Source organism: Vulpes lagopus, chromosome 6 (assembly GCF_018345385.1).
Source record: "Vulpes lagopus strain Blue_001 chromosome 6, ASM1834538v1, whole genome shotgun sequence".
NCBI lineage: Eukaryota > Metazoa > Chordata > Mammalia > Carnivora > Canidae > Vulpes > Vulpes lagopus.
The window spans coordinates 26,767,421-26,780,920 of record NC_054829.1 but is presented as its reverse complement, the minus strand read 5'-3'; the positions used below and the strand labels follow the sequence as shown (position 1 = coordinate 26,780,920).

Here is a 13,500-nt window from a genome sequence, read left to right as displayed (position 1 = left end):
ATACAAAAAATAAAATAAGATAAAATAAAAAGTTACTTAAAATTTATCAGATAAGTTACCCATCAAAACTGCTTTTTACCTACCTGCCAGACTCTCTCCTCCTTTCAGTGACATATGAATTTTTTTGAAAAATTGCCTTCTTGTTAAGATTTCTCCAGGCTTTAGGTCTCTTAGGAAATTTTAATTACTAATTAAATGTGTTTATATAACACTTGATGCTCTCTAAGGTCAGAGCCTATGTCTCTGTCTTTAGGCACATAGGATAACTTTCTTTAAAATGCAAAATGCCATCTATGATATGAGATATCGTATAGGTTCTAAGTATATGTGCTGCTGAAGTGAGCATTGTGTAGATTCTAAGTAAAACTAGATGAACCATTTACTAGCCCTTAAGATTTCCCTTAAATTATTTTTAGTTAAACAGCCGGTTAATAATTTCAAATACCACTTTCTAAGACATAGTTCCCTTTATCAAGGAGCAAAAAGAAATTTCAGATGTGATATTGTTTTTTGTTTTTTAACTTTATAAAAAGCCCATCATGTTTTACATCAACTTTGTGGGGGATAAACATTTTCTTAAAATGTGTAAGAATAAAATCTTAACGTTAAATGTAAATGCTTACTACACTAAACATGCTGTCATTTAGAATAAAAATGTTGAGAGAATTCTATTTTTCATAAGGTAAATGAATAACTAAATTTATTTCCTAAACACTAGTATCTCAGAAGACTGTACTTTGGACAAAGTGAAAGGCTACAGAATAACTACAGCAGCTTAGCAACATTATATTTGATCATTAGGGATAAAACAAACAAACATGAGCAGTAATATTTAAGCTTATAAAATGTTTACCTTAGTTTTTTCATCCACAACTCTGAGTCCATCTGCTGATACCCACAGGACTGCCTTAACTGCTTTTTTTCCAGTCTTTTAAAGAGAAAGCAAAAAAAGGAAGGGGGAGACACACATATATAATATTAAAAAAAAAAAAAAGTCATCTTCTATAGAAAACACTGACTTCTGCCTTCCAAAAGTCACAAGTACAGATGGAGTCCAAGTTCAGGAGGGGTACCCAAAGCCAGATACTCAAACCAAACTGCAGAAACATTCAGGAAAAAACAAGCCAAAGCCATTATTTTAGAAACACAATGCAAACAATAAGATAAAATTAAGTAAAAGGGAAGGGACAGGTGGACTCAAAACCAAGATATCACATTCCACAAAGGGCAAAGAATTCATAAGTAGATTCTTCACCCCTTTAAAAAATCAACCAAGAAAACCAAGAGTCAGATAAATATTAAATACATAAGGAGTTACACCACAAGTAGCTTCTACAAATTTATTTACGGTAGAAAGTAATACATAGGCCTAACTGAGATGCTGGCCTATCCTTTGACTCCAATGTGTATAGCAGAACCCTTGGTCACCTGAAATTTTCATGTTAAACACCCAAGAAGTCTTCATTATTCCTTTAATAATTTTTAAAGACCATTATTTCTTCTCTTAGGATTAACACAGAGCTGGTTTAGTTTTTAATTTGATATTAAATGCATGGAGACATTTTGGGGAACATAGGATTAAAAAAATACTAATATTATTACATGAATTATTTCTACTGGCTGAAAAAAGACTTCTTTCGGCACACAAGAATCATGTGGGAACAAGCTAATACATGACTTCTCCTGTTACGGAATGAAAATTGGACAGTGGGACTCTGTAATGGTAATTTAACAGCTTCCTGTCTCTTCAATTGCTCCAAGGATACAAGCAAAATAAAATGAAGGCAAAATAAAGGCTAAGAACAGGTATCAGATCATAAAAAGTAGAAACCAAAAGGAATCTGGTAGTAAAATTGGAACAGCAGCCTCTAGAGAAAGGCAGAAGAGGATAAAGAAATATCTACCATTCTCCTCTGTATGTGTCTAAGCCCTGTGCTCCTCCATATGGAAGGCATGGCCTTATTTAAATGAACATCATCATCTCCACCGTATCTGATAAGAAAGAGCCTATTACATGCCAGGCAGTGGAAATACTTAAGAGTTGACAGTCCACTGAAAGGTGACACTTAGATAAAAAATAAATAAGACAGTAGTAAGTGTTATAGTAGAGCTGAAAACAGTGTATAATGATGTCAGAAAGAAGGCATGGTCACATCTATTTGTGGAATCGGGAAGGTTATTCGAAGGAGAAGATCAAAGTAGATACTGAAATAATTTTTCTAGATGCATGAGGTAGGGGTAGGGATGCAGGAAAGTGACAGAAGTAGTGGATATGATAGGCAGCAACAGCAGCAGCAGCACAGAACATGGAAGAAAACAAGCAAACAATGTGACAAGTCTGGACTCTATAAATACTTCAGTATGCCTTGAGAGTGGGATGGGTGAGCAAGGAGCAGTGGGAGAGTAGGAAAGGCCTAGTCACGGAGGGCCTTATGTGCTTGCTGAAGAATTCTGTCTTAATTCTGTGGGTAATTAGGAGCTACTGACTGAATTTTTTAAATGCATTTTTAAAATATCACTGTGGCAGTAGTGTAGATGGGTTGGAAAGAGACTGACAGGAGGCAGAAAGACCATAATAGATTCCAGATGACAAAAAATGAGGATTAAGCTCTCTTCATTGAGACCGGGATAGAGGTGAGAAAGTTATTATTTATTTATATTTAAACAAATATTCTATTTAAATTCAGTTTACCAACATAGAGTATAACACCCAGTGCTCAGAGATGAGAAAGTTTTAAATGGAAAATAGAAGGGAAAAGTTGGAAGATGCCTCTCAGGTTCCTGACTTGGGTAATTAGGTAAAGACAGTACCACACACTAAGAACAGAAGAGATGCAAAAGCAAGTGTGAGAGGGGAAGAATAGGATTTCCATTTTAGACAAGCCAAGTTTGGGACGCCTACGCAATATTCAGGAGATATATAACAGGCAACTGGATACATAGATCTGTAGAGAACTCTAAGATGGAATTTTAGTTTTGGAAAATACCAATCCTGGGAATAATAAGAGGGCCAAGGACAGGAAAGAAAATCAATAAATAACTGAGAGAAGATGAGTCTTTGAAATATCATAAAAGGAATAACCAGAAGGACAGAAAAAGAGACACTAAGGCTACTGAAACTAAGGGAAAGGATTTCAAGAAATAGTGGGGAGTCCAAAATGTCAAATGTTGCAAAGTTATCAAGCAAGAAAAGATGTGAAAAGTGTCTATTGCATTTAGCAGCCAAGAAGATGTGGTAGAGTGACAAAGGTACTTGTAATGGTTAATTATATGTGACAAATTGGCTAGGCTACGATTGCACAGTTGTTTGTTATCAAAGAGTAGTCTAGATATTGCTTTGAACATATTTTGTAGATGTGATTAACATTTACAATCAGTTGAGTTTAGGTAAAGGAGATTACCTTGATATCATGGGTAGGCTTCGTCCAATCAGTTGAAGACATTAAGGGTTAAAAACAGGTTTCCCTGAGAAGAAATTCTGCCTCAAGTCTCTAGAGATTTCAGACTTGCCAGCCCCAATAATCGCATGAGCCAATTCTTAAGTCCCTCCTTTCCATATGTATTGACAGATATCTAAATATATACATATACATGTGTGTGTGTATATGCATAAAGAGAGAGAGAAACAGATGGTGGTTCTGTTTCTCTGGAGGTCTTGACTAATACAGAAGTGGAAGTCAGACTAGGATGAGTTGAAAAGTAAAAGACAAGAAGAGTCTGTGAATATTAAATACCCTCTTTAAAAAAGCTTTCCTAAGCTTTTGCACAGCAAAGGAAACCACCAACAAAATGAAAAAAGGCAACCTACTAAATGGGAGAAATATTTGCAAATGATGTATCTGATAAGGAGTTAATATCCAAAATACAGAAAAGAATTTACACAACCCAACACCCAACATAATCTGATTAGAAATGAGCTGAGGACCTGAATAGACACTTTTCCAAAGAAGACAAACAGGTGGTCAAAGGATACATGATAAGATGCTCCACATCACTAAATTATCAGGGAGATGCAAATCAAAACCACAATGAGAGGAGTGCCTGAGAGTTCCTCAAAAAAATTAAAAATAGAACAACCATATGATCTACCAATTCCACTACTGGTTATTTACCCAAAGAAAACGAAAACACTAATTCAAAAAGATATATGCACCCCTGTTTTTGAAGCATTAATTATAATAGCCAAAATGTGGAAGCACAACAATCCATCAACAGATGAACAGATAAAGAGGTGAGAAGCACACACACACAATGTAATATTACCCAGCCATAAAAAAGAATGAGATCTTGTCATTTGTGACAACATGGATGGACCTACAGGGTATTACGCTAAGTGAAATAAGTCAGATAGAGAAAGTGAAATAAGTCAGATAGAGAAAGACAAATACTGCATGATTTCACTTATGTGTAGAATTTAAAAAACAAAACAAACAACAGAAACAGATCCATAAATACAGAGAATAAACTGATGATCGACAAAGGAGAAAAGGGCGGGGGAATAGACCAAATGAGTGAAGGGGAGTGGGAGATGATGAAGGCTTTCATCAGTTATGGAATGAATCAGTCACAAGGGTAAAAGGTAAAATGAGTCACAAGGGTAAAAGGCACAGGGAATAGAGTCAATGGTACTGTAACAGTGTAGTAACAGATGGTAGCTACATTTATGGTGAGCATAGTATAACATAGATACTTCTTGAACCATTGTGTTGTACACCTAAAACTAATGTAACACTGAGTGTCAGCTATACTTCAATAAAACACAATTTAAATGTTGAAAAAAAATGTTAAAAATTAGGTGCTGGGACCCAGCATCGACACAGTAGTGGGTATCTTCACAGAAGAGGTGTGAGTGGGGCTTGGACAGTCAGTCACTTTTGGCTTTTGTACCCAGTCAGATGTTCAACCTTCAAAGCATTTCACTTGATCTTTTTTTTTTTTTTTTTAAGATTTTATTTTTAAGTAATCTCTACACCCAATGCGGGGCTCAAATCCACAACCCCAAGAGTCATATGCACTGCACTTCACTTGATCTTTATTTGTATTGGTCCAGACTCTCAAATCAAGAAAGCTTATAAGGCAGCTTTGACTAAAGATGACTTCAAGAAATTCACCTTTTTAAGACATGAAAAAATAGTATCACAAAGATTGTTACTTCAACAAATGGAGAATAAACTTGTAGAAGAAAACAAAGAAAAGGCATCTCAGATGCAAGTAGTTGAGACTGCTTTTACTGAGTGCCACTGAGGGCATATTTTACTAAACTGCTGCTCCAGGTATTTTTGTTTCGAAAAATCTATCACAGTAGGGCACAGCTGTTTATTGGAAGAGCAGAAAAGAAAGATATGCTTGTCCTGCGGGGCGACGTTGAAGCGGCCCATGGAGTACGAGGCGGCACTGCTGAGCCCGGGTTCCCCGAAGCGGCGGCGCTGCGCCCCGCTGCCGGGCCCCACTCCGGGCCTCAGGCCCCCGGACGCTGAGCCGCCGCCGCTGCTCCAGACGCAGACCCCGCCGCTGGCTCTGCCGCAGCCCGCCCCGCCCGGCAGCGAGCGGCGCCTTCCGACCCGGAACAAATCTTTCAGAACATAAAACAAGAATATAGTCGTCATCAGAGGTGGAGACAGTTAGAAGTTGTGCTTAATCAGAGTGAAGCTTGTACTTCATTTTTTTTTTTTTTTTTTTTTTTTTTTGTGATAGTCATACAGAGAGAGAGAGAGAGAGGCAGAGACACAGGCCCGGGTCTCCAGGATCGCGCCCTGGGCCAAAGGCAGGCGCCAAACCACTGCGCCACCCAGGGATCCCCATGAAAGTCAGCCTCATTCCTCAGCATTCACAGCACCTAGTTCTCCAGGTTCCTCCTGGATGAAGAAAGACCAGCCCACCTTTACCCTCCGACAAGTTGGAATAATATGTGAGTGTCTCTTAAAAGACTATGAAGATAAAATTCGGGAGGAGTATGAGCAAATCCTCAATATCAAACTAGAGGAACAATATGAATCTTTTGTGAAATTCACACATGATCAGATTATGCGACGATATGGGACAAGGCCAACAAGCTACGTGTCCTGAAGCTTTCTTGCATATCTGGGTACCAGGTGTGACCTCAAGAGATGGCTGCTGTACACTTTTTGCAACTGGTTTGATATCACATTTCAGTGCCAACTTTGCATCCTGAGAACACTTAAACATTTCTGCAGGTCCATTTTATACAACTTGAAAGACCTTAAAACTTTCTGGTTGCCACAAGCATATCTTTCTTTTCTGCTCATCCAATAAACAGACTGCTTTTAAAAGGAAACTTAAGAGGACGCCTGGGTGGCTTGGTGGTTGAACATCTGCCTTTGGCTCAGGTCATGATCCTGGGTTTCAGGGATTGAGTCCTGCATTAGCCTTCCTACGGGGAGCCTACTTCTCCCTTTGCCTATGTCTCTGCCTCTTTCTCTGTGTCACTCATGAATAAATAAATAAAATCTTAAAAATAAATAAAAGGAACTTTAGTCTTTTAAAAGATACAAAAGCAAAAAAAAAAAAAAAAGATACAAAAGCAACAGAGAAGTCTTTACAGACCCAGATTCACCCAACTCCACCACCAAAGCTGTTTCTCTTGAGACTCTTTACTGGGCATCAAAAGAATATATTTTCAAATGGGAACAGTTTCTTTTAGGACATGCACCATATCCTATTGGTGTTGAAAAGTACTATTCAAAATGAGATGGAAAAAAAAAGAAAAAAAAAACAAAATGAGATGAAGTGATAACTTCTTCACATAGTCTTTCAAAAAAACCTGTTTAATACAGCTGAATATTAAAGAATATGCAGGTCATTTCAGGAACTTTAGGAATAAATGTGCTCATATTGTCCCATTACCTCCTCAATCACAACGAAGATACGAGAATATACTGACAAGTCTTGGGTTAGCATTTCGAGACCTGCTACTACTTCATGGTCACGAATTTGCTTTCTTTCAAACTGATGGAAATGTTTGTTAAGATCTAACACTGAAAGGGGGACTGTGTATTTAATAAGTCACTAGTGAAAAAATATGGTAACAAATATGTTTTTCTACAAAAAGAAGGATAGCTATAGGGCAATGAAGGACAGATCAAAGGAGATCTTTAAGGATTAGGATAAACTAGCATGATATACTAGAAACAGAATGGTCTTTGGTATAAGATCAGTGCCACTATTCATTATTCATAAGCTAAGCAAATTATGGAGCCCTCTGAGCTTCCATTTCTTCATTTGTAAAGTATGTGTAGGATTGGTAAAAGGATCAGAGATACATAAGTACTTGAAATTAAAAGAGGGTAATAAGTAATCGGTAGCCACTTATCATTATTAGTAACCTCAGAGAACTTCTCTCAACAGTGAAGCTTCTTGAAAGATACACACTTTCAACAACTACAGATCATGTACATATGATGGATGAGAAAAGCCAGTGGAAAAATGGACACTGAAAGCCCAAGAAAGACCAAGTCCTCTAGGAGGTGGGATGGGATAGGACGGAGCTACAATACAAGTTTTAGACAGGAAGACAAGATGTCCCTTCCATGAAGTGGATGATGGAGTGAAGGTGAGTAAAATGAAGACAGATTAGTAAAGAAGATATTGGCAAGTTGAGGAAGTTCACTCTGGAGAGCCATAAATTTTATCTGTGAAGGAGAGGAGATTGCTTGCTTTACTTTGCAGAATGAGATGGTAAAGACTTCTTTGTTTTTGTTTTTATTGAAGTTTGATTTGCCGACACATAATATAACACCCAGTGCTCATCCCATCAAGCGCCCTCCTCAGTGCTGGTCACCCACTTACCCCAACCCCCTGCCCATCTCCTCTTCCGCAACCCTTTGTTCCTTTCCCAGAGTTAGGAGTCTCTCATGGTTTGTCTCCCTAATTTTTCTCACTCAGTTCCCCTCCTTTCCTTTATAATCCCTTTCACTATTTCTTATATTCTCCGTATGAGTGAAACCATATGATGATAAAGACTTCTAATAGCAGTATAGCAGCAGAGCATAGTAACTCAGAGCATAAACTCTGGAACCAGGCTACTGTCTGGGTTTGAATTCTGGTTCTGTCACTTACTTGTATAACCAAGGGCAAATTATCTCTCTATGCTTCAATATCTATACCTATATAATGATGTTAATTTCACATACCTCATGGGATTATTATGAGAATGAAATAAATTGATACACATAAAAGATTTAGAATTAGGGTGATTATATAATTTACTGTCCAAACTGGAGCCCTTTTGAAAGTGGACGGGGGCACTATTAAACCCAGAAACAGGTATTATACTGGGACTGTTTCAGACAAATTGGGACTGCAGTTACCTCACTACCAACAGTTAACGCCCATATTTAATCAACTCTTCTGTAGCATTTTGTATTTTGATAGAAGGTAAGCTCCATGAGGGCAGGGGTTTTTCCATCTTTATTATTCACTGCTGTAGCCTTGGAGCTTAGAACAATGCTCGGCACAGCATAAGAGTTTAAGAAATATTTCCTGAAAAAATAAATTTGCTAAATATCTATCATAGGGAATGGGAGACAGTTGATCAGTGAAACAGACTGCCAAATGGCACTCAAAATTCTGTGTAAGGAATTGAAATGTACATCTTTATCAATCCACTCATTGTGCAATTATTGCCTGCAGTGTTTAGCATCTGAGGCAACAGACAGGACTGCTTCGAGGTTGGGAGACTGTAAGTAGAAAAAAAAATATCAAAGATTACTTGACTGATTGATTTAAATAAGTTTTTATTTAAGTAATCCCTACAGCTAATGTGGGGCTCAACTCATGACCCCGAGATCAAGAGTCACAAACCCCAATGACTGAGCCAGCCAGGTGCTCTTCAAAGGTTTTTCTGAATGGGATTGTTCCTCATTTAGTCTCCTTACATATATATATGTAAGCAATAATATATAGCAAAATATAAAAGTTTTTTGGCCCAATTATACTGTTACAAAAACATCTCTGCTTTTTGAGGTATGTAACAAATTTTATGGTGTGGTACTAATGTATCACCAAGGCACTGTATTTGTCATATTTCATCACCTTTGATTTTCTAAATAGGGGAAGAAAACAGATAATATGAATCCTTCTTGCATTTGTTCCTACTTTGGGTACTGATTCTTGGATGTCATGACAGTCTGCCACAATATAGTTACTTCAGTCAGGTATTGAGATATTAACAAAGATACCTGTAGCTGAATTTAAGTTCAGACTTCATCATACAAATTCTATAGTAGCAATGCTCCTGTAGTATTTGTGCACTTTACAGTCTTCCATTCTACTTATATAAACTAAGATTCCTAAGCACTTTTCAGAAAATGATAAAAATTTTTGCTTTTGTTTGCCTTAAAACAATTTATTTAAGCCAATATCCTAGGAAATAAGGTCAAAGTTAGCTAACAGAAAGACTAAAATACAAAGATAACCCAGAGTAAGTATGAAATATAGAATTTAGGTACAAATTAGTGACACAAACACCCCTTTACCAAAAAAGACTACATATTACTTCAGAAACTAATAAAAATGTAGTAGCTAGGGTACTGCAGATGTGAGATATGAAGAATTATTTCATCATCTGTTCCAATACTTTCAATTTTAAAAACAGTTTCACTATTCACAATGACTAGTCAATTATGAAAAACAGTTTTACAACAAAAAGAAAACTGTTTATTCTCCAAGGAAAGAGCATGGGTTTAACATGGAAAGGACTTCAGTAACTTCAAATTTAAACTGGTAAAATGTGAGAAGGATCAGGCTAACCTATGAGTGAAAGATGACAAACGTCAAGTATAATTGAGCTAGTAACCACTCAACTCTATATATCCAACTTAGAATTTTAAAATTAACATTTGCCATAAACATCTTTTATTATGAGCAGATATAAACCAATATATAAATTAAACAGGCTCCGACACTAGAGAAAATGTGAGCAGGTAGTGAATCTATTACAAATTACTGAATTAGGAAACCTTTACTGCAAGTAAGAGGAATGCACAGGTAATCTTCAAATGAAAACGCCAGTGAAGAAACACAAAATGCTTGCAAAAATGACAGAGAAATAGTAGGTTCAGTTCAGTAGACTTGAAAGATCACTTTCTCCTAAGTATTTGAGGTACTCACAATAAAAGGCAATTGAAATAACTAATTACAATAAAGAACTGTTATCTACCTACTTACCTATCCCCAGAAGGTTTTTTAAGTAGATCCCATTCAAAAAAAGAAAAAGGATTATGATCACATGTTATGATTATGATATTCTTGGTAGGCAGATCCTTTCAGATGCTCTTCTATTTTACATATTGGTATTATCCAGGGAAGTACTTCAGATTTACCGTTGGAGAAATAAGGTTTTAAACTGTTTATTTTTTAAAAGATTATTTATTCATGAGAGACAAAGAGAGGCAGAGACACATGCAGAGGGAGAAGCAGACTCCATGCAGGGAGCTCGATACGGGACTCGATCCCAGGACTCCAGGATCACGCCCTGAGTTGAAGGCAGACACTCAACCACTGAGCCACCCAGGTGTCCCTGGCAAACTTTTTCTATGAGGGATCAGATGTCAAATATTTACAGCTTTGTAGGTTATAGAGTCTATGTCACAACTACTCAACTCTGCCATCGTAGCACAATAGCTACAGACAACATAAAAACAAATAGACATAGCTTTGTTCCAATAAAGGTTTATTTACAAAAACAGTGGGCGCTAGTTTGCCAACCTCTGATGTAAATCTTCTAATTCCTGGAAAGTGATCACTAATGAAATCTTTTTGGAAAGACAATTCATTATATTGAAATAATAGACTCATTTAGAATTATGTCCCTGAATCAATCTTTCTCTTTCCTTTTCTTTTTAAACAAATGTGGCTATATGTTATCTATTGTTTTATTTTATTTTTTAAAGATTTATTTATTTATTCATGAAAGACACACACAGAGAGAGAGGCAGAGACACAGGCAGAGGGAGAAGCAGGCTCCCCACAGGGAGCCCCATGTAGGACTCAATCCCAGATCCCGGATCACACTCTTCAGCCGAAGGCAGACACTCAACCACTGAGCGATCCAGGTGTCCCACTATCTATTGTTTTAAACTGCAACTCAGGGGTGCCTGGATGGCTCAGTCACTTAAGCATCTGACCCTTAATTTCTGGTCAGGTCATGATCTCAGGGTTGTGAGATCAAGCCCTGCATCAGGCTCTGTGATGTGCTTAAGATTCTCTCTCTCCCGCCCCTCCCTAAAAGTTAATTAATTAAGAAATTAATAAAAAAATAAAATAAATTGCAACTTAGATCTCAGTGCTAACTCCAAAGTTCTAACTCCAAAGATCTCCAAGATCACCATGAGATAAAAATGTGCAATTAATCAACAAATAGAAGTGATATTTGAGAGCAAGATAATTGTACTGGGCATATGAAGATAAGAGCAAAAAGGTGAAGCAGCTGTTAAGCAAAGAAATGCTATAAAGACACATGGGAAACATAATATGGCATAACTACAAAATGTTAAGAAGTAACTGCAGCAAACAGACCAATTTGGGCAGGAGTGACAGAACTACTCTTTCTGAACAACAGTGATTTGCCATTCTATTGTGCAAAGTTCTTTCTCTACAAACCAAAATGAAATTCAAGTATATCCAATGTGTAAAGAATCACTAGTCAGTCTTTCTGTCACATCTATACACAGAAATAGCCCAGTCATTACAGAGTAATGACACACTAACAGGCAACATGGTGTGCCTTGCTATTACAAGGTAATGAATTCTCAGTGAATGCCTCACTAAGAAGGGGGCTTTTGAACAAAGAATGGAAAGAGATGAAAAAGTGAGCCATACATATATCTAGATGATGTGCGCTCCAAACTAGAGGTTATAGCAAGTGCAAAGGTCCTGAGACAGAAGCATACCAGGTGTGCTCAAGGAGGCTAGTGTGGCTGAAACTAAGGAAGCAAGAATAGGAGAAGATAGGAAAAGGGAGAGAATTAATGTACAAATGGCCTATAAGTCCAAAAGACTTTGGCTTTTATTATGAGTAAGGCAGGAAGCTACTGGAGGATCTGGAGCAGTGGAGAAACACAATCAGCCCTCTGTCTTAAAAAGATCACTCAGACTGATATCCTGAGAACAGATGGTAGGGAGGACAACAATGAAAGCAGGGGAAGTAGAACATTGCTGCAATGACTCAGATGAGAGAAGATGGCCTGGGCCAGGGCAGTAGTGTGGCAGTAGTGAGACAGGAACTCTTGATGGAATGGATATAGGGTATAACAGAAAGAAAGGAGTCAAGATTAGATCTTAGATTTTTTGCTAGAGCATAGGTATAGAGTTGCTGTATACTGAGATGGGGAAGAGTTTGGGAGGGACAGATTAGGAATTTCTTTTCTTTTCTTCTTTTTTAAGATTTTTATTTATTTATTCATGAGAGACACAGAGAGGCAGAGACACAGGCAGAGGGAGAAACAGGCCCCCTGCAGGGAGCCTGACGTGGGATTCGATCCCAGGACCCCGGGATCATTTCCTGGGCTGAAGACAGGCTCTGAACCGCTGAGCCACCCAGGCGTCCCTTAACCGCTGAGCCACCCAGGCGTCCCTTAACCGCTGAGCCACCCAGGCGTCCCGGAATTTCCTTTGTGATGTGTGAGTTGCCTGGTGTAGTGTTTAATGATGATGATGATGATGGTGATAACAATACCTAATACTTATCCACTGCAGCAGGCTGTTTTGTACAGTTTGCTTATATTTATTATTTAATCTTCATAGCAATCATATGAGGTGGAATTAGTATTATCCTTTTTTTATAGGTGGGGAAACTGAGGTACAGAATAGATAAAAGGGTTAAATAGTTAAGAGTTTTAACAGAATAGTCAAAAACCTTTCCAAAGGTCACAAAGCTAGCAGGTGGCCAAACCAAGATTAAATGCAAGCACATGAGTCCCTAGTGCCCTTAACCCCTATGTTATACTGCTTCTATGACAGAAATACCACTATGGAGTTCAGAGGAGATGTCTGAAGATACAAGTTTCAGTCATCAGCATAGAGATGGTATTTAAATCTATGACACTGGAAGAGATTATCAAGGGACAGGTATAGGTAGAGAAGAGTCAACAGACTGGGAAATAGGCAGCAATACGAGGAAAAGCATAGATCATGATCCCTGAACTCCAAATGAACAGTGTTTTACAGCAGGGGAGGAACAGACTATGACAAATCTGCTAATAGGTCAGGTATGGTGGTAGGTAGGATCTTGGAATACCAATACAGAAGAAAACTTGCTAAGAACAGCTTCAGTAGAGTGGTGAGGGTAAAAGCCTGATTAAATAGGTTTAAGGGAGAAAAGGAGAGCAGAAACTGAAAGCACCAAGAAGAAACTTTTTTTTTTTTTTTAATGAAGATTTGTTTTGATCCACTACAGAAAGAAAAACTGATATGGAAGAGTGTGGGGAGCACTGCTGGAATATGTAAGAGCTAGAATAATAAGAATCTAGTGGAGGAATTAGC

At 37.7% G+C, this 13,500-nt stretch overlaps 1 protein-coding gene and 1 pseudogene across 7 annotated transcripts in view; one reads left to right on the top strand and one right to left on the bottom strand.

Annotated features, from left to right (window-relative positions):
- NUMB (NUMB endocytic adaptor protein) overlaps positions 1-13,500 on the bottom strand; it is a 161,991-nt gene that overhangs the window by 15,955 nt on the left and 132,536 nt on the right. For all 7 annotated transcript variants that reach the window (XM_041758459.1, XM_041758461.1, XM_041758457.1 and 4 more), the window contains one exon: positions 854-928. In XM_041758459.1, coding sequence (XP_041614393.1) covers positions 854-928 — 75 coding nt within the window. The remainder of the gene's footprint in view (positions 1-853; positions 929-13,500) is intronic.
- LOC121493280 lies at positions 3,411-6,406 on the top strand (annotated as a pseudogene).